At 38.4% G+C, this 20,715-nt stretch overlaps 1 protein-coding gene across 6 annotated transcripts in view; it reads left to right on the top strand.

Annotated features, from left to right (window-relative positions):
• Positions 1-20,715, top strand: part of CLEC16A (C-type lectin domain containing 16A) — a 54,753-nt gene that overhangs the window by 24,647 nt on the left and 9,391 nt on the right. For 5 of the 6 annotated variants that reach the window (XM_027885835.1, XM_027885837.1, XM_027885836.1 and 2 more), the window contains 11 exons: positions 320-420; positions 1,151-1,273; positions 2,779-2,888; positions 3,369-3,413; positions 4,735-4,785; positions 5,886-6,014; positions 9,311-9,431; positions 12,556-12,707; positions 13,399-13,603; positions 14,573-14,740; positions 19,699-19,845. In XM_027885835.1, the coding sequence (XP_027741636.1) occupies positions 320-420; positions 1,151-1,273; positions 2,779-2,888; positions 3,369-3,413; positions 4,735-4,785; positions 5,886-6,014; positions 9,311-9,431; positions 12,556-12,707; positions 13,399-13,603; positions 14,573-14,740; positions 19,699-19,845 (1,352 nt within the window). Of the gene's footprint in view, positions 1-319; positions 421-1,150; positions 1,274-2,778; positions 2,889-3,368; positions 3,414-4,734; positions 4,786-5,885; positions 6,015-9,310; positions 9,432-12,555; positions 12,708-13,398; positions 13,604-14,572; positions 14,741-19,698; positions 19,846-20,715 lie in introns of those variants that run through there. The other variant, XM_027885840.1, reaches the window with a different exon arrangement.

Genomic DNA, 20,715 nt, shown 5'->3' on the forward strand with positions numbered 1-20,715 from the left:
GGATACACTTAGAACAAGCTTTACAATATGTACTAAATGTGCCACAACCAACCAGTAAATGTTTGAACAATCAATTCCTGGGAAAGTATTATGTAACACATCCCGTTAAAACATCAGAATTATTGGCAGATTGTAAACACAGGGCATGGCTATAATCTGAGTACTCTGTAACAGCAATGTTTTTGATGCCTGAAAATGTGCATTACTGTAAATTTGCCTCTTCCATTAACTACATGTAAAATAAGATAGTTACCCATTTTTCTTTAGATATGTTTTTTTCTTAACCGTTTTTCTCTTTTTTAAATTACTTCTTCCACAGGCCTTTTCTTGATATGGTCTACAATGCACTGGACTGTCCTGAAGATGATTACTATGCCCTCTTTGTGCTCTGTCTTTTATATGCAATGTCACACAACAAAGGTAAGGGCTGTTATGCAGATTTAACTGCAAGGCCAGGACTGGAAGAAACTGTAAATCTCAATATAATCATCTTCTGTTTTATGAGGTTGTTTATTGCCGCTCTTGAGAACAGGACAGGGAGATCCCCAGCAATCCATAATTATGTATTGTCCTAAGAGGTCTTACAGTAACCAGTCTAATCTGAGAGATAACTTGATATTTTAGAGGAATATGTTGAAGAAAAATGGGATTCATTTCCTTATATAACAAGCAAGGGGGAATCTGATTTGCATGGGGGAGGGTACTCAATCAAAGGGTCCTAGTTACAAAATACAATTCCCATTTTTTTTAAACATATATGAACAGATCACTTACTACCAGAGCAGAATTTAAAATCAGACTTTCATCATTTCCCTTTTAGTCACTATGCTCTTCAGATGTATGGCTTGACTTTGATTTGATTTAGATGCAAACAAACAGTCTGAGAATTACAGAAACAGTAAAATAGCTTGGATTTCATCAACCACTTTGGGATTTAAATTCTCTGTTTAAGGCTGAGAATTTTCAGGGATTCATCAATGTCTTCAGTCTTTCTGTTGTTCCTCCTTGTAATATTAATTCAAAGCTAACTTGTTTAGTTTCATATTGCTAATTATTATCTTCTGAGAAAATTGCTGTGGTCTATTAAGTACTTGCCTCAGGACATATTCCTGTTTTCCAATTTGCCTTTCTTCCCTCACCCCCATGACAGGAATTGACCCAGTCAAGCTGGAGAGAATTCAGCTTCCAGCTCAACATGCTGAGGAGAGAAACTCATATAATCACGTGCTTGCAGAAAGGCTCATCAGGATAATGAATTATGCTGCACAACCAGGTATTGCTTTTCCGGTATTTGTTTTCCTTCCAAGCTGAAATTCTTGAAGCTGTTGAAAAGCCATCTGGGCTCTTCTGTCTGAAGGGATCATGACTGTTCAGCCTCGATGAACAATATGCACATATGGTTTGTGAAAGACAACTATTGGGTTTATCCTTGGTTTGAATAAACAAAAATGGATTGATTTTGTGTTAATGTGGGATTTCATCCTGAAATTATGATCTGTGGCAGTTTTGCTTGTAGAAGTAATTCCGATGGAGAAACAGTCCTGAAAATTATATGGTACCCTTTGCACTCCTTTGTTCATCACCTGTAGGTGGTAGCAATTTTTCCCATCATTTTTTCTTTTAAATCTCAGGTTGTATTTTTGGTAATGAACTGTTCTGCAGAAAGTGTGAGGTTTTCTCCTTCAGCTTTTCTTTTGTGAAATGAGGGTTACAATGCTCAGTAATCCATTCCATGGAAACTTGAGTTTTGTTCAAGCCACACCTCTTCTCCCTGCACTTCCCCCCTTAAAACTTCAAATGAGTGGAACTGGTTTTCCCCTGAAACTGACACATTATCAAATTCCTGATTGTTTGCAGAATAAAATCTAATGTTTGTTTGACTTGCAAGACTGATCTGAGAGTATTAACTTGTGCTGATTTGCCACTCAGAGATTAAAAACATGTTTACATATGAAAAGTTTCTACATACAGCAGCAGAAAAAAGAGGGAATGCATTTATTTAAGTAAAGGTTTGTCTGGGGAGGGAAGTGTTGGGGAGGAGTGCAAATACTGGATTTTTATTACACTTGCTAAATGCTGTGTAGAACATCTTTTCTGGGTTTTTTGGGGGGGTTACTGACCGTTGTATCTTTAGTTTCTGGCAGCACAGTGCTAACTTTTGAAGCGGTGGAACAGGAGTTGGAGTCAAAAGCTGAGATGTCAGTCTGTCTCTTGGCTATCTTGTCTTAGTGTAGATCACTGAGCTCAGACTGTACATAATTTTTCATATCTTCTTTTAAAATCCTTCTGACACTAAGCTTAAAATCCCGGTGCATTCCTTCACTCTGACTTCTCTAGATTCTCAAATCCAGGCTGTATCTGAATCCTTTGGACTTCTTTTAAGGACAAGCTATACCTTATTAGTATGCTACATACAAAGCTGCCTTTCACCTTGTAAACTTTATCCATGCCAAATGTTTCTGATCCTTTTGTAATTTTAGTGTAATTCACCCTCTGTTGCAGATTAATAAAGGCACTGGGTTTGGCTTATTTTTTAATAGTGTTAATCTTTGTTGCCTTCATATTGCACAGTTCCGCTTTAAATTACTCTCCCAGTTCTTTTTTAACCATCAGCATTGTAAGCCAGCATCAGCGCTCGTGCTTGTCAGATAGGGTGTGTGACAGAGGAGCAAAGTTTGACAGTTGGGGGAAAAGGAAAAATACTGAAGAACCTCAGATAGTGAGAAGAACAATAATTAAACTGGGGCTGTTTTGTGTACTGAAATTTTCTTTTCATAGATGCAAAAATCCGTTTGGCAACTTTGGAACTTGGGTGCCTGTTGCTGAAGCAGCTTGTGTTTTCCAAAAATGGCAGCATCATAAAAGATGTTCACCTTGCTTGTCTTGAGGTGAGAATTTTATTTCAAATTTCCAATCACAGCATTACTAGGCTTTGAGTCTTGTAGTATACTTGAATAAATTTGTTTCATTTCTCATTGCAATAAGCCTAAATGTGAAATTTGAGCTTCTAGAACATCATTTCACTGGTGACTCTGTGCAGAAGAAACAAAACCTCTGTTCTGTCCCCAGCTTTGCTGTTATCATGCTGTTTAAACTCATCTCAAGCAGTGTTAGGTTTAATTTTCTCTCTGAAATTTGTATGTCATCCACCTCAGTAATGTAAAGAAAAGTTCTTTTGAAACTAATAAGCTCACATAAGCTATATTTTTATAAGTTCAAAATGTATTCTGTCAAATTCTGGGATGAAGACAGTGTGTGTGGGGTTATTAATAGACAATCTCTTCTATATAAATTTTGGGTGGGTTTTTTAATGTGATTAATAAGTAAATTGTGTATGTACTCCCTGAAATACATTTTATCTTTTCCAGGGTGCAAGGGAAGAAAGTGTTCATCTCCTTCGTCGTTTCTATAAGGTATTTATGCAAAATGCTGTAAGAAAAAGTCCTTTACATCATGTGGAATTAGAAGCAAACCTGCAGTCCAGTCTTTACTGGTGCCCAAGGCAGCACTTTTTTTAGATGAGAACTCCAAATCTGTGACAGAAAAGGAAGTGTTTTGTTGGGGGAGTCCTCTGCTTTCCTGCCCTTCCAAACCATACTGACATACGTCACAAAAGGGCTTTTGGAAGACTCAGGGTTTATATTGGAGGTCAAGTTAGCAGTCATGCCCCTTTGTTGCTTCTGTTACTTGTTTCATGGAACTGAGTCACGCAATTAGAACATGATGCCTGGGATTTTATCATTGGCACTAATATGAAATGTGTTTGGTTTTGACATTCCTTTTTGTTTGTGTCTTATCTGAAATGCTGATACTTAATCTTTTTTTCTTATTGGGGACCTTTGCAGCTTTTTGCCTTTTTGTGTGTGTGTGTGTGTGTTGTGAACAGTGAAAGAATTAAAATGATAATATCTAGGTGTTAACTTCCATATAAGGAGCAGTAAATCAATTAGAGATTTCAAGTGTCTGAAATATCTTCCTGTTTTTGTCAGAATTCTTTTGGAGACTGTTTGCTCAATATGGCTTCCAAAAAATACGTCACCTATGGTGGGTTGACTTTGATTGGCTGCTAGAGGTCCACTCAGCTGCTCTCTCACTGCCCTTCCCCAACAGGACAAGAGAATATCTTGCTGCAAAGATAAAGAACAGAGAGGTCACTTGCTATTTACAGTCATGGGTGAAACAGAGCCAACTTGGCAAAAATGAATTTGTTGCCAATAAAAATAAATTTAGAGAGAGAGAAACAAAGACAAATTTAAAAATAAAAACAAACACCTTTCCCCCAGCCTTCTGATTTCCCAGGCTCAGCTCCATTCCTTTGTTCCTGACTCTTCTGCCCTCTCCCCCTGCTGGGTGGTGTGGGGGCGATGGGGAAATAGGGGTTTGATGTCAGGCCATGACAGTTCATCTCTGCTGCCTCTTCTTCCTCACACTTTCTCCTGCCCCAGTGTGGGTCCCCTCCTCTGTGGGCTGCAGGAAAATCATCAGTGGGTGCTGCACAGACTGCAGCTCTTTCAGGGCACATCTTCCTGCTGCACTGTGGGTTTATGTTCCACCGTGGTCCTCTCCAGGGGCTGCAGAGGAATCTCTGAGTGTTTTCCATCAGTGTTGCTGTGGGGCTCAGTAGTGTCCTGCAGGGGCCTCCCCTCACAGACACCCTCTACATAACCAAACCAAACCAACACAGCTCCACAGCCCTCAGGTTTCATGGTGTGTTCATGTTCTTGCTTTTGGAAGGGAGAAGAAATTTTTCTGGATATGTTTGAAGACGAATACCGCAGTATGACAGTAAGTGACACCCTTTCTGCCAAATCCTCAAACCCAGATACAGCACAGGAGCAGGAACAGTTACTGATAGTTACTGAGAACACTGGGCTCTGTAATAAAAAATAACAAAATATGACAAAACGTGGGCGGTGGTTTTGTCTCTACTCACATAAATTGTTTATGTGAAATTTCACAACTTTTGATTTAGTAAAGCCCATTACTTTCTGAGATGGAGTGTACAGAAATTACTTTATCCTGCTAAATGGAACATTGGATTTATTTTTTCCCTAGTTACTAAACAATACAAAAATCTTCCTATATCTGTCTGAAGCCCAGCAAGGTCTCAGTTTTGATGGTGTCGCTTTATTTACCAGTGGAAAACAGGGTTGGAGCAAGCAAACGCTGGGGCCTTTGCTCTAGGAGGGGTACTGCCTGTGAACATGTTGATGGATTACTAAGATTGATCTCAGTTCATATTTAACCTCTAAACGTGTTGTTAAAGGAATTATCTGTTTTAATTCTTAGGTTAGAGTTCAGATTAAAATGCTTTGGGTACTCAGTTACAAGGTTTTTCCTCAGTGGTCAGGGATTTAATGAGAAGCTGCTGTTTGTCTCTTTGAAAAAGCACAGTCTACAGTTGGTGTGTTATAATAAGTATTTTAATATGGGAAGCATCTTACACGTGTCTTACCAGCCTAACTAATGAAAGTTTGTTGTGAAACATTTAACTTTGAAAGTTGCTGCATTATTAGAAACTAGAAAGTTGTTTCTGGAGAGAAAAAGTTGCAGGAAACTTTTTCTTGCGATTGAAGTAACCACAAGTTTAAGTCAAAACTTAAAAGCAAACCGGACAAATTCGGGGTTTAGTATTAGGGAAATACCTCTTCTTCAGTAATCTTTTGGAGCTTCCCCTCTGTTCTATCAATATGGAAACTTCAACAGTGTGTGAGGAAACGACGTACAAATATAAACCAGAGATGGCTTGTAAGGAGCTTAAAGTAGGACAGATGGCATTAAAATTTCTCTGAACTTGAGAATATGCACCAGTGAGTTGTATTTGAAAGTAAAGAGGCAAATGCTTATTGTTCTCTATGGTAATCAATGTTAAAATCCTTTTATAGATTAAACCCATGAATGTAGAATACTTGATGATGGATGCCTCAATCTTACTGCCTCCAACGGGGACGCCACTGACTGGTATTGATTTTGTGAAAAGATTGCCTTGTGGAGATGTGGAAAGGACACGAAGAGTGAGTAGGACTATTTTTTCCTGTATTTGTTCATGGCAGAATGGTGCCAAAGTCCTTGAGCAATCCTAGAAATACAAATAATATTTTTCCTTGAAAACTGCTTGATTGAAAGCTTCATGCATAAAATCAGGAAGACATTGTGAAGACAGACCTGTGCAGAGTATAAGACAATTACCAGTCCCAGTGGAGAACTTTTTATCTATTATTTCTTGTGTCTGGTCAACACAACGTGTTCTTGCACTGAGGTTTTAATTTTTCAGATCATACAGGCATCTACATACAGAGGCATTTTGATATTGTCAGCTTCCTTTTATGATCTGATGTCTCCATCCACCTTGCAATTATATTCCTGTAGTAGGAATCTCCAGTGGAAGGCTGGCTGGCTTCCTACTACTCATGTTTCTACACATAGAAAAAAGTTTAATTCTACTCCAGAGTTCATCTTGCCAAAGTAATTAATGGTAGAGATTGAGAATGAGGAGAAAAATAGCAAAATATCTATTTTTAGGACTGACACAATCTGTAGAGGTAATCCTGACCTGAATGACATCATTATTATCACCCTTCTTAGGTTAATCAGTTCTTGGCCCTTATCTGGCAGTGTCCTGTAAGCCTTGCAGTGCCAGTAAGTCTTAGAGAGATATTATTGCGTGACATTATTATTTGAAAAGTGCTGTTCTTAGGGTTTCTCTGCATTTACATAAGTGTATATGTACTTATATTCAAGTACCCTTGAAGAAAAAAAAAAAACATTTTCCAGGAATCTTCTGATTGTTTTCATTACTTATTGTAAGCCACACAGCTTTTGTTATCACCGCAAGTTATCTGATAAAATACAGGGAATTACTTTGAAAAATATTCTTAGAAAGCAAAAATGCTTCCTGGAATTCTCTCTGAGGCATTTAACAGAAGGATACTTAGAAGTGCACATTAATGGAAACTGACTGTTCCATGGTTTTCATGTGCTAAATAAGGAATAGCTTAACTTCTGTTAGTGGAAATTAAAAAATCGATGCAAATATTCCTGTAGGGTGTTTGGGATGAAAGGGGCTTTGTCATCCACAAGAAGTCCCACAGTGCTTCCTTGTTGATCCTCCTTCCCCAGTCACATTGCTCTACAAGTTTTAGCATTTTCTCAATTCCTGGGCTGCTTTTTTCCAGCTGGGCTCCCTTGCTTTGCTGAATTGCCATGACAATGTGCTGAACTCGAGGTTTATCTTGTGACATTGCTGCTGCCACTGCAGCTGCTGGGGTTTTGCTGACAGCTTCAAATGAACAGTCAATTCTGAGCATCCTGTGTCATGATTCCAAAAAAATTTTCGAGTTTTATTTCACTGGCAAGTGAAGAAGTCCCTTAGTTTGATTATATTGTGAGTTCTTAGCTGTTAGAGATCAGATCTTTTTAGGCTCTGACTTCTTTCTCTATAGAAAATCTCTAAGTGGCAATAAACTGTTTTGGGAAGGCCCAGCTTACATGCTTTTGGATTTGTATTGATGTTGCTAGCAAACTGAGGGCTGTCAATATTGTAGAAAGCACAGTGTAATTCCCTTTTCATCTGATGTTCTTGCTTTTTTTTTTTTTTTTTTTTTTCAAAGGCTAAATAATTTTGTTTTCTACTCCTGTACATTAATCTGCAGTAAATGTGATTACATGTTTGGAGACAAGTGATGTTTCTTTTATAGGGAATGTATGCAACCAAAATTAATGCTGTCTAGGAGAAAGAGGATTGAAGGGAAAAATAAGTGAAAGCGGGCTGAGTGATGGCTGCCCTCTAAATTAAAAAAACAAACTAAAAAAAAAAAACAAACACAAGCCCACAAAATGAAACAAACAAGCAAAGCCCAAACGCCTTGTTGGGTTCGACTTTTGGGTTACCAAAATAGTCCTGTTCTTGATTGAATTTGAGAAGTTTTAAACCCACTATTGTGAATTTTCCTTGAAGCATGTGGTAGTAAAACTGCTTTACAGTAATAGTATATAATTTCAGTAAATCCACAATCCATTAGAATGCAATCTGCCTAAAGGGCAGAGATCTCCCATTACAAAGTGACTCTGTTCTTATGAATAAGCCAGTGTTAATATCATATTTTTTTAGATACCCTTGACATCCTTTGCTTCCCATAATCATATTGCCCCGATAGATTTCAACAGCATGCCCAATTCATCTGCTTTGTCATTTCATGGAAGAGCCGGGTACATGACTTCCCTCTCTTCATCCCTGCTGTGCCAGAAGTTTCTGAAAGCACTGCCAGGATGGTGGCTGGCCAAGCACTCACACTGCTGGTTCACAGGAGCCACAGTTCTGTTGATTTTAAAAATAGAGGGGTGAAGGGTTTTCCCTTAAAGCACTTTAGATTTGTTTTTCCTAATACTTCCTGCAATCTGGGAGTTTCTGGGCATTGCAGCTGTTCATGAATTCAGTGCTTTTACTGTAAGGCAGCAGTTAATTTACAGTATGCCACAGAATTGCTGTGTAGGAAACTCTTAAAAAACAAAACACCGGAAGTAATAAAAAATGATTTTTCATTTACTCTCCTGAAAATACAGTTCTTGTAGGGGAAGAAGATTATAAATGGTGCCTTTCAAAATGTGGCTAATAAAATGATGATTGTTCTTTGACACTTTTGGTCTTTGCATTCCATGTGTCATGAATTTATAAAGCAAAACTAACTTATTAATTTCACAGAGCAGCTGTTGAAAGTTTCTTGGGCCTGGTGCAGCTTTCAGAGTGCTCTGCCCTGGTACAGACCTTCTGAGAATATAAATCAAGTGCTCCAAGAATGTTGTATTACATGTGGCTAGTTTTGACGAACACAGCAAATTAAAATGCGAAAATTCCCCACTGTTTTCTCTCTAACTTGCAGACATCTTAGCTAAGCTTGGCCAGAAAGTTATCACTGCTTTGAGTTCAAAATGTGACAGTCTCTGAAGGCTGGTTGTGTAGATGTCTGTAGCATACAGGTATTGCAAACACAATCAGTCTTAAAATAATGATTAAAGAAAAAATTGCCTGTCAGTCACAATCTGTGTAAGTGTGCCAGTGTCCCAAAAACTCTGCTGCTTTGAACAGCACTTGGAACAGAACTTCATTGAACATTGCACATTTCAACTTCTTTCATATATTTTTCTAGCAAAGTTTGAAATTACATTCTACTTTTTCAATTCAAAATGTAGATCTACTGTATGAGAACAAACTTGGGGGTTATAAAAGTCAGGATATGCTTGTAAGATTCTGTTAAAATATGTAGTACTGGGTGTAGCAATATTTTAATATTCTTTTCTTTAATTTCTCAAGGCAATCAGAGTTTTCTTTATGCTCCGGTCGCTGTCACTGCACTTGCGAGATGAGCCAGAAACTCAGTTACCACTCACGAGGGAGGGAGATCTGATAAAGACAGATGATGTTCTTGATTTGAGTAAGTAGTCCCTCCATTTCCCAAATAGTCTGACATGGAGAAATTGCTGGCTTTTTTTTTCCCCTCTAAACTGCATATTACTGCTATTTTTTCCTTTTGCCTGAATGCAGTGCTGGTGTTTTGTGGTAGCTGGATGAGAAAGATCAAAGTATGTTGTAAAGAACCATTTTAATACTTTAATGGGCCCATTGTCCATTGTAAACCTTTAGGGGTAGTTGCAAGGTTGTCAGCACTACATATGAATGTTTATGTTGAGAGTCAGGGAATTCCACGGAAGGTTCATTCCATATTGCTGTGTATGCTGCCGCCAGAACGATATCTAGTACTTTTCAGTGTTGTTTTTCTGCTGTAAATAGTTTTGAATCACTCACGTGTTGTGTGATAACTGCCTGCCTCAGACTGCATGTGAGGCTGTAGGTGTCTCGTGCAGGTGTCTTTTTAATCTTAGTCAGCAGCTCACTGTGAGAAGTTCACTGTCAGCTCAAATTAACAGCCGCAGTGCTTGGTTTCAGGCTGGTAACAGCACTCTGGTAGTGGCAGTGTTTTAAATACCATGGCCAAGAGGTAAATGATGATACATTTAAAGCTTTTATTTCATTGCTGAAACTGAAAATGAGTCACAATATACTTAAGTCTTCTTGTTCACTCTGCCAAATATCCAGGCCTTAAAAAAGCAGCCAATATTTCTAAAAACGTGTCTGAGAGAAGTTTATGGTGGAATAATTGAGGTTGGAAGGAACATGAGGGGATCACCTGGTCTAAATCCCCTGCTCAAAATAGACTCAGGCAGAGAAAGTTGCCCAGTGCAACTTGTCATATTTGAGGAGAAGAGAGGAAGCCAAAATGTGGTGCAGGTGTATGACCAGGGACACATCCTCTAATCTCAACTAAATGTCCTTTGTGGGAACATCTAGGTGGATCCTTGATTTGTTGCATTCTTAGTAAGCAGTAAAGCAGAATATCATCCCTAATGGGCTATGTGCTGTTGGGAAAGGTTCTTCTTGTCAGGTGGGAGGGAGGTGGTGCATTAACTCTCTGCAGCCTAATGCTTATCTTATCTTGGGCCACCAAGTTTTCTGTAAGAGCTTTTAATGCCTGCAGATGATTTCTGGAATTGTGATGACAGTAAATTGTAAAATCATTAAAGATCAAGCCCTGAGGCAGATCAGGTACATTTAGTAGCTGTTATATGAGTAAAGAATTCATGTAATGCAATCTTCTCAGGTAAGTGTTACATGAACACAGTCAGCTGTTTTTACCTAATGTACATCTGTGCTGCAAGCAGCTGAGGCCTTTGAATTCTCCTTCCTTGGTTGATTCCTCAGACTTATATTTTTCTTCAAGAAAATCCACAGAACTGTTGGATCCATGTCTTGGAGGTCTAGTGCCCAAACTGGCTACAGGCATCATTTTGCATGAGGAAAAATGAGGCACTGCAGTTAATCTCAGAAAGGACAGCAGTGTCACATTGGTATTGAATGGCCTTTCAGCCTGTGGTTCACTTTAATCCCCAGATCAAGTTTTCAGTTTCAAACGGAATTTTAGTGGGCTTGGTATTTTCATCTAAATGTGTTAGCTATGTGATATGTTACTGTTTTATAGCATAGCTTTGAGTATTCTCAGATCAGTTCACTGGAAATGTGTTTAACTGCACTTCCTCTTCTGTTTTTGTCATCAAGGACGATGTAGCTTTTCACCGTTCAGCAGCTGTGAGCCAGAAACAGTCATGTAGATGGCCTTCACTCAGTTGTATAAACTCAAAGAATTCCTCTAACAGTTGCCTAATAAATGAGTAATTTTCCCTTCTGTTCTTTGATAAACTTATACAGTTTTACTTCAAGTTTTTGTCAGATCTAAAATGAAAACTTTCAGCTCTGGAAAGCAACTTCTGCCCCTTGAGTTCTTTACCTGAAGTACATTTTTGTAGTCGGGCAGTTGAATTTGTTGAATTACAGCAGTAATTCCAAGTATTTTAATCTGCTTGCTGTTACGCTAAAATCTTTATAAATATTCACATGGATTTTCTTGTTTTATTCTGTTTCTGTGGCTTGTCTTTTATTGTTTAGGTTATTAGAGTGCCACTGGTACAGTAATATTTGGTAGGGTTCAGTTGCCTACTTTGCCATTTTAGATGTCTGTGATTTTTCTGCCTGGTGTCTCAGCTCCTTCTCTAAACGGGAATAAATCTTCCACAGGCTCCTATAGTAATATTTGCCAATCCTGTAAGGATTTCTTGAGCCTTCTCTAAGCCTGTGAGAAGGTAATAGCAATCAATCCTCATGTAACTGAATCACGTCCTGTATGTATTGCACTTATTGATTAAAGTTGTTTTCTCAAATTTCAAGAGCTCACAGTAAATTCACACTGGATTAGCATTAATTATCCTCTTTTAATTGTGTTAGGGTTCCATTTTTCATCTCCTATCACCCAATCAATTTTGAATGGATCCTGCTGGTAAGGGATAATTTGTAGATTCAGAGAAATGTTAGTTGGAAAGGACCTCTCACTTGTGGTGTGGGGGTTTTTTGGGGAGGGAAGAGGAAGTTGGTTTGGGGAGGATTGTTGGTTTTGGTTTTTTGAAACTTGAAAACCTTTGGTTTTAAATTCCACAGCCTCTCTGGGTAACCTGCTGTGCTGTATTATGCACAAAGGAATTCCTTGCACCTTCCAACCATAATTTATGGCTGTTGCCTGTGGTTGGATGACCTGCCACTCTGAAAAGCTGTGTGATTCCACTTGTAGCTTTTGCATCTATCCTGCAAATGTTTCTAGTATGAAATATGGTGTTAAATACTTGGTTAGATGTTTGGATGAGTAAATTTAAGTTCTTACTGTTTTGTATAATGTTCAGAATACTTTACTTCCTATAAATTGTACTAGATGAGAGAGTGGCAAAAGACCTGCGTGTATCAAGTATGTGAATGAAAGTATCAGTCTGAAGCAAGGGATAAAGCAACTCATAGGGAAATTTAAAATATTTATTAAAAAAGCAAACAAAACCTTTAACCATGTGTTGTCAAAATGATTATGCTTTTATATATTAACGTTTTGTGTAAAACACCCAGAGTCCAAGATCCTCGCCTTCAGTGATTAAATAACCTTTTTCCTTCCTTTCTTCCTTCAGATAACAGTGATCTAATTGCATGTACAGTGATAACAAAGGATGGGGGTCAAGTTCAAAGATTCCTGGCTGTGGATATTTACCAGATGAGTTTGGTTGAACCAGATATTGCCAGACTTGGATGGGGAGTAGTAAAGTTTGCAGGCCTTTTGCAGGTAAGAGAAGTTGTAGTCTAGGTGGTTACTTTTTCTGAGCTGAAAATCTACATTTTGTGTTGGATAAACAGTAATACCAATATTAGCTTTCATGTTTAAGCTCTCTACAATGCTTACTAGCTTCTTCAGTTACTAATCTTTTTTTTTCTGCTTCCTGCCTTTATTTCTGATTTTCTGAAGAAGTTTACACAGCTAACCAGAAACACACTTGCAGATGAGGTGACTTCCCTAGTATATATTGGGCTGTGTTCATTTGAACACTGAAGTCATTTCCAACTAGGATTGAGTCCCAAGCACGTTGCTCAAGAACTCTCCAAGAGTTCTGATCTTCCTACATGAGTAGGGAAGGTGACAAGTTGCTACTTCAAAATTATCTGTGCTTATCTAATTGATTTCAAAAGCTTTAGGAAGTTTCTCCCATTTGTGTCTCCTTGCCTTGTTTTTATGTACTGAAAATTTGCTATGTTCAAATAATTTAATTGAATTTTCAACTGACTAAATCTCTCTGAATACCAGTTTCTAAAGGAGTAAATCCAAGGTTGTACGAACTGCAGTTGAGGTTTTTACTGTGGAAACTGTCTTTGTAAGAGCTTTAATGGAACATTCATAGTGTTTTCTTTTAATTTGGATATTTATAGTTTTAAAAAAAGCTTGCTTTTTCATTAACTCCTTACCTTGTGTTACTCTTTAGGACATGCAGGTGACGGGAGTAGAGGATGACAGTAGAGCTCTGAACATAATCATTCACAAGCCTGCCTCGAGCCCTCATTCTAAGCCCTTCCCCATCCTTCAGGCCACGTTCATTTTCTCAGATCACATCCGCTGCATTATTGCAAAGCAGCGCCTGGCAAAGGGCCGGATCCAGGCCCGGCGCATGAAAATGCAGAGAATAGCAGGTGAGTGGTCACTGTGAAAGGGTTCTGGAAACAAGGCTTGTGTGGCATTGCAAAGCCCTCTGTAACACAAGGGTGAGGTACAGAAATCTTGAAAAATGGTGGCCACAGAAAGCTGTAAAGCGGTGTTGAGTTTCCAAGTGACAGATTTTATTGGAGTGAAATATGTGGTTTCATAGTTATGACAGTTCAGGAAAGGATGAAAAAGGAATCCTGTCGGGTTACCACTTTCTGCCAGTTATTGTACAAAACTCAGTGTTTCTCTTCAAATGTGGTGCAGTGGTTCAGAATTCCAATAGAAAGCAGATGTTCTGCTGCCCCAGGACTGCACTGGAGCCCAGTTTGCTGGAGTTGGATGGTCTTGATGATAATGCTTGGATGTGGTGATGATGAGCAATCCAAAATGTTGAGTTGCATATCAGCACTAGATTCCAGCATATCAGCACATGGAGGAAATGCATGTGAAGAAATGAAGGAGAGAGTTAATTTGAGGAGATAGCAGTGATTCAAATATTACTTGAATATTAAGTGAGTGAAGAGTAGACTGAAGCTTACCAGTAAACTAAGTGAAGGGCAAATTGAAGCTTACCAGTAAACTGAGTGAACTGGTGAGTATAGGAAAAGAAACTTTAAAACATAGGATGGAAAATAGGTATGCAAATAAAAGGGGGCCCAGTTATTGAGGTTACTTGGATATCTCTAATCCTGGGGTTTTTTTAGCCCTCCACTGTATTCTGGGATTTCTTTCGTGTGAATGTGATGTGGACAGCAGTGGTAGAACAGGTTGCCAGAGGTACTGTCTCTCATTTTTCACTGCAATTATAACCATAATTAAGAGGTAAATGCAGACAAGTCACTTTAAAAATCTGGCTTAGTCTTAAGATCCTGAACAAACTATCAATTTTATTTTCACCTCCTCTTCCTTTTATATATTTTTGAGTAACAAAAATTATCAATTGTGATTAAACATAGCTCTCCTGGATCTTCCTGTTCAGCCTTCAACTGAAGTTATGGGTTTTGGACACAGCTCAGGAGCCACAGCCCAACACCTTCCCTTTAGATTCTACGACCAGTCCCGCCGTGGGAGCAGCGACCCCACCGTGCAGCGCTCTGTCTTTGCATCTGTTGACAAAGTCCCAGGTGAGATGAGCATTCACTGACAAAAACTGCATTGTAATTTGTATAAGCAGTGAAAAACTTACTGTAATATGTTCCTGACACACAAGTCCAGCATGAGGCTTATGGAAAAATTTACTCCTTGAGAAACAAGCAACACCTGGGTGTGTGTTCTGGCTGTGTCGTGAGTAATACTTCAAGGCAAAGACATGATACAGCTTCCTCAGATGTGCTGAGAATATCTTAATACTTTGCCTTCCTTTACAAACTGAGTCAGTTTAAATCCTGTTTTGCATACTCAGTATTTATGCAACACACCTGTCAGTTGTGCCTATTTCCTCCTTTCATTTGGTTATGATGATTTTCATGCCAGTTTGTAAAAATAACCAGGATACTGTGAACTACTTCATTTACCTTAGAGCCAGCAAGAGAGAAGAGGGCCACAGCTTCTCCTAAAACATTAGCTTGGAATTAGGATTAAAGGAATGATTCTAAAACAATGCTTTTTGTCTCTTATTTTCTGTTTCACAAACTGACTTCTGTGCAGAATTTCTTTTCCAGATGGTGAAATTTTCTCATTTTGTCTTGAGTCATGTTAAATTTGAATTTCATACTGCTTGAAAGTACTTATTTGGGCTGTATTATACAAAAAGATACTATGTCATTACCCCAGTTGCTGCCAGTCCTTTCACAGAAGTCAGCATTTCTCTTTAGATGTGATTCGGTGGATCAAAATTCAAATACTCTACTTACACCACAGATGTTTAAGTGCTTTAAGGCTGAATTAGAGCTCAGTTTTCCTGAGTCCTGGCTGGGGAACAGCAATGATAAAACCATAGATATTGCCAGTCAGGCTTCTCAAAAGACAAGTGTGTGTTGTATGATGGGAGTGCATTTCCTTTTTTGACGTGACTTCCATGGAAAAGGTGTGGTTGGAAAGGTGCCCCAGAGTTACTGTTTCATCTTTCTCCAAGACCCGTGCCCTTGTGTTCCTAACAAGTGACTTTATCACTAATTTGAGGGGGGGATATTGGAGGTGGTGCAATATTGTAATTTGTTCAAACAAGCACATATTTCCTTTGAATTCCAGGAAATAGAGACTTCCACTTGCAAATCCAGAGGAAAAAGTATTGCAAAGCTTTTATTTGGTACAAAGTACAAGAAATGGGGCACAGAACACAAAGTATTTAAAGTGTAGCATCTTTGAAGTGTATTTTATGACAGCCAGTACTATAATAAAAAATGGATTCATATCCTGTTTTACATCTGATTACAAAAAAAAGTATCAAATGCCTCTTTCTTGCTCATGAATGAATGAGGTTTCCTAGTTATGAGTGATTTTCATAGGAATCTGTTTATGCTTATCCCTTAATGAGGCCCACGGTGATTTTCACTTCAAGAGGAAGATTTTTTTTTGCCTTTTAAAACAACTACTGAAGAAGTTGCAGTTAAATTACTGGCTTCATGTATTCATTTCTTAATGCTATGGCTTCATCTGGTGCTTAGGAGCTGTGCAAAGCTCATACAGTCAGTAAATTTGACTGTACTTTTAAGAAACAAATTACACTTTCTTTTGGTGATGATGTCCTTTGTAGATTTAAAGGAGAACTATGTTTTTGGCAATATTTTTGGAAGATTATTTATTACTTTTAGTAGGATGGTAGCTGTCAGTGCTGTACACCCAGTGTGGTTTTTAAGACATTAACATAATAGAAATGTTTTCAGCTCTTCTGCAAATGTTGGTCTGTGGAGGATTTTAATACAACTGTTGAATCAGTTCCCTAATCCCCCTTGTCCATGAATTCAGAATTTCCAAGAACACATATTTCAGTCTGGTCTGGTTTCTGTCATAGTGCATACATAGAGCTCTCCATATTTCACTTGAGAGTCTGCAGTTACCTTACTGTAGGCAAACTGTGCTTTGTTTTACTTTATTGTTTCCTAGTCCAAAGTTAAAATGTTTTTGAAAGTGCTTCTTGGTATCTGGGGAGAAGAGGGTGAGGATTGTTGTAGCTTAGAACTGGATTTTATGCAAGCCACGTGAAGGGTGATGAGAATAGAACAGACCATGCCCCAGAACATCCCTGTTCACCTGTGCGTTTTACGGAGTGTTATCCAAAGGCAGTGAGGAGCTGCAATCATCCCAGCCAACTGGCTGATAAACTGGGCAGTTCTTATCAGAGAACAACATAAGCAAAAGCCTTCACTTGATCAATTTTATCATCATGAAGTCATGGCTATGAATATGCTTCAGGGTCTATTTTAAGTTGATGGCCTTTGCTAGAATGTTAGAGCATTTTAGGGATAGTTTAGCTGGCTGGACTGTTCACCATCTGTGTATGAATATGATACTTTTGAAGCGCTCTATGTAAATAATTATATTGTTTTCAAAGAAACCAGGAGATTTGGTAGGGGCCTTGTGAACATAGGCCTTCTACTCAAAGTAAATAAATAATGACTTCCTCTCCAAGCAAACTCAAGTATTAGTTTCAAGTATCAGCTCTATTCTGAGATTTATGTTCCCAGTGTGTCTTAAGGGAAATCTTAATGATTTCCAGCAAAAGGTGCATCTAAATATTTTAACAAGTGTGGTAGCTTACCTACTGAGTAAATTTATTTTGAAAAGCAAAAGGAATCAATAGATATCTCTTACTATTTTATCCATTGTTAATACCTTAGTATATGATGATGATGTGATTTTGAGGGGAAAAGCTGAAAAAACCTCTCGCTAACATTAGCCATGTCAAGCAAACTGTAACCATCTTCTTCTTAAAATCTGAAGGAAAAAAAAGATCTTTTAAAGCTTTGTAACCCTTTAAATGAAAAAGAAAATACAGACAAGAATTGTTTTTAAATTTGCTCAACAGCTACTGTAGGAACATCTGATTGGAATCAGAATATCATACTAAAGTATGATATGAGAATTTGTAATGAGATAACAATGCAGAGAACAGTAAGAACAGTAGCATAGTAAGAAGAATAGTAAGAAATTGCCCCAGAAGACATTGGGGCAATGAGGATATGATTTGCAATGAGAAAACAGTTACTACTTTCTTGGCCAAGACTTTATTTCTACTTCTCAGGCTTTTGTTTGTTTGTTTTTGCTCTTCCTGTTTTCTGCCACCAGTGCCCTTTCCCCTCTTCCTCACCTCCATTTTTATTCTTAGCAGAGTTTGTTGTTAAGGCTGTCTTTCACATTAGAACTTTTATAAGACAGTAGGTGAGCTTTGTACAGGAAGATTTGAATTAACTGCTTAAGAAAAAGTTCCTTCAAAGAAAAGCTAAGAAGCTATTTCAGGTTTTGGTATGAAATTTTGCTGCTGGTATGTGAAATGCAGTAGGATTTGTTGACAAACATGTTGATACATGTTTTAGGAAAGGAAACACAGCCCTACGAACAATTGTGATTATGAAAATAAGATCTCCAAGGAACTGGAAAGGCACATCTTTACAGTAATACCTTGCTGAGTCTTAAATAGAAAGTTATGTTGAAGCGGAATCATGACTACTGGAGAGGAAATATTTTTGTTCATTAGTAATATCTCAATCACAACTTGGGAGTCATAAAGTAGTGACAAAGACCTTTCTAGAACCTTCTAAGTTAATTTTCCTTCCTGTAGTTATGATTAATTCCTTCTCTTTGCAAGTATTTCCTGAAGGAGTATCCTGATTAGCAAATTTGTTCTTGGTCATTAGTTTCCCAGTTACAGTATTTTGAATGATTTAGACTTACCTTTCCTTCCTATCTAAAATAACTTCCTTTTAACTTCAAATCCTTCCTCTGCAGCTGTACTGGGAGAGAAGCTATGTTATGATGATTTTGAAGGAAATGCTCCCTTGTAAGGAGATGAATCCCTGAGTGCTGTTTTGCAGAAGTTTGGGCAGGCAATCCTGCTGAATCAGGGCAGCTTTCCCTGGGATAGTCAGGGCAGACCTTGTTTACTGTTTTCTGCTATTTTGGTGAGGATGGAAGATTTTTCCTCCCTTGAAGTGCAAACCTGTTGTGGATGTAGAATGCCTTGGTTGGGTACAGCTTTTTCCAGCATTGTAAGGGAAGAAAAATACGTTGATTTAAGCACTTCTGTACCAGTGGCTTCAGTAGCTATTCTTAAAACAAATTTCATTCACAGTTGGCTTTGCCTCACTTGTGTGGTCAGAAGTCCACTGATTATTCCTTGTTTCCCCATTCTAACTGGTATTTCAAAATATGAAGTGTGTGTGAGAAACCTAACGTACATTTTCTGTGATTAAAAACTATAGCACTCAGGGCCAGTGATAGAGGAGTCTTTCACGTTTGAGGTAGGTCAGTTTGTGGTTAACTTTTTGCAGACTGTCAGGCGTCACTGTGTATGACCTCAGTTCAACTTATCTAAGTGATTGTAGAGGATCAATCAGGTTGGTTTCTGAAATAAAAGACATGAATTTATTTACATTTATGGGTTAATTAGCCCCTCACCAAACTGTTTTGTTTTTCACTAAAATAGATGGCTCCTGCTGTGGTGGTTCTCTAATCCTTTCGAGTGGTGTTCATCTTGGACATAATGAATTGTAACTTAAAATAAGAGAAAAGCTTGGTAAAAGTGGCATTCACCCATCTATAACTATGATGCAAGTACTTCAGAAATTCAGGATAGCACTGTGTTTGTGCAAGTGGCTTTGAGTCTAGTTCTAGAGTATAAGCATGGGGATGGGAGTGTAGATCAAGTCGCATTATTAACAGGACTGATAACTGTTAGCTTTTTTCTGTTCTTTATTGTGTTTTTTTTAACTGGTAGCACAACCTGTCAGTGTGTGTTGCTGCTCACAGCATTTTCCTGACTTGTCATTTCTGTTTTTAAGCTTTCAGTGGGTCATTTGGGGCACTACATGAAATCGGCACCACTTTGATACAGTATTTGCTCTTACCTTTCCCCAATTTCTTCAATAAGTTGATTCTTTCAAGCTAATAATTAACTTGTAAACTTCACTGTGCTGTTTTGCAGGCTTTGCTGTAGCCCAGTGTATAAATCAGCACAATCCCTCCCCGCTCTCATCACCGTCACCTTCCAGTGGCAGTGGGAGCACAGGGCGCTGTGATTCAGTGACTGCGAGCTCGACATCCACCCCTTCTGCTGCACAGAGCCCCTCAGGTATTCAATCACCCTTTTCAGCCTAGGCACTAAGGGATATAGAGTAGTTCCTTGTAAAATTAAGTTACTGTGTTATTGGATTAAAAACAATGGGGCTTTATGGTTTCAGATCACTTGATCATTCAACTAAGCCAATTAAAAGTAAATTGTGGTGCAGATTTTAATGATCTCTTCAGCTTTCTGGAACTCTAATAAATACTTGGCATCTTTCAGTAGTGGTTTTAAGTACTGGTGAAACTATGTCTTGCTTGCCTGTCTGCTCTCCTAGCACATACAGTTTAGAATGCTGCGGGGGGTTTTTTTGTTGATGGTTTGTTTTGCTTGTGTTAACTGAAGTATTGCTTTGCATGAGTACATAATCTAAACTGTTAGCCTTTCACTTTAGTGGATAAGTTGATCTCCATCTTTTTTGAACTGGGTGACATTTCCTTTTGTATGTTTTTTTGATACTCATGTTAATTGGTAGCAGTGGGCCAAATAGGAAATTTTTGGAACATAGTTATTTAGGATGTTAATATTGTAAAGCTTTTGCAATAGCACTCTTGTGGCTGAACATCACCTTTCAGGAGGCTGTTCCTCTGCTTCAGAAGAGCTGCAGTATAAATAGTGACAGTGTAACTTTGACAAATGTGGCCCTCATTTATTTGCACTGGTCAAGGTATTTAGTGGGTATGTTTAGGCTGGGACTTCTTGTTGCATTAGAACACCTTCATTCCTCCTTTCTGGATAGTAATTGTAGAGAATCTTCTAACAGTGTCTGTTCTGAGTGCAAATTATGTGAGGTAAAGCCTCAGGCTGGAAACTAAACAAGAAGTAAATGCTGAAGGGTGCACACTGAGCTGCTTTCCTGCTAGAACCGATCCCCTCTGC

Source organism: Empidonax traillii, unplaced genomic scaffold (assembly GCF_003031625.1).
Source record: "Empidonax traillii isolate 1590-97213 ecotype Southwest subspecies unplaced genomic scaffold, ASM303162v1 scaffold173:size850371, whole genome shotgun sequence".
NCBI lineage: Eukaryota > Metazoa > Chordata > Aves > Passeriformes > Tyrannidae > Empidonax > Empidonax traillii.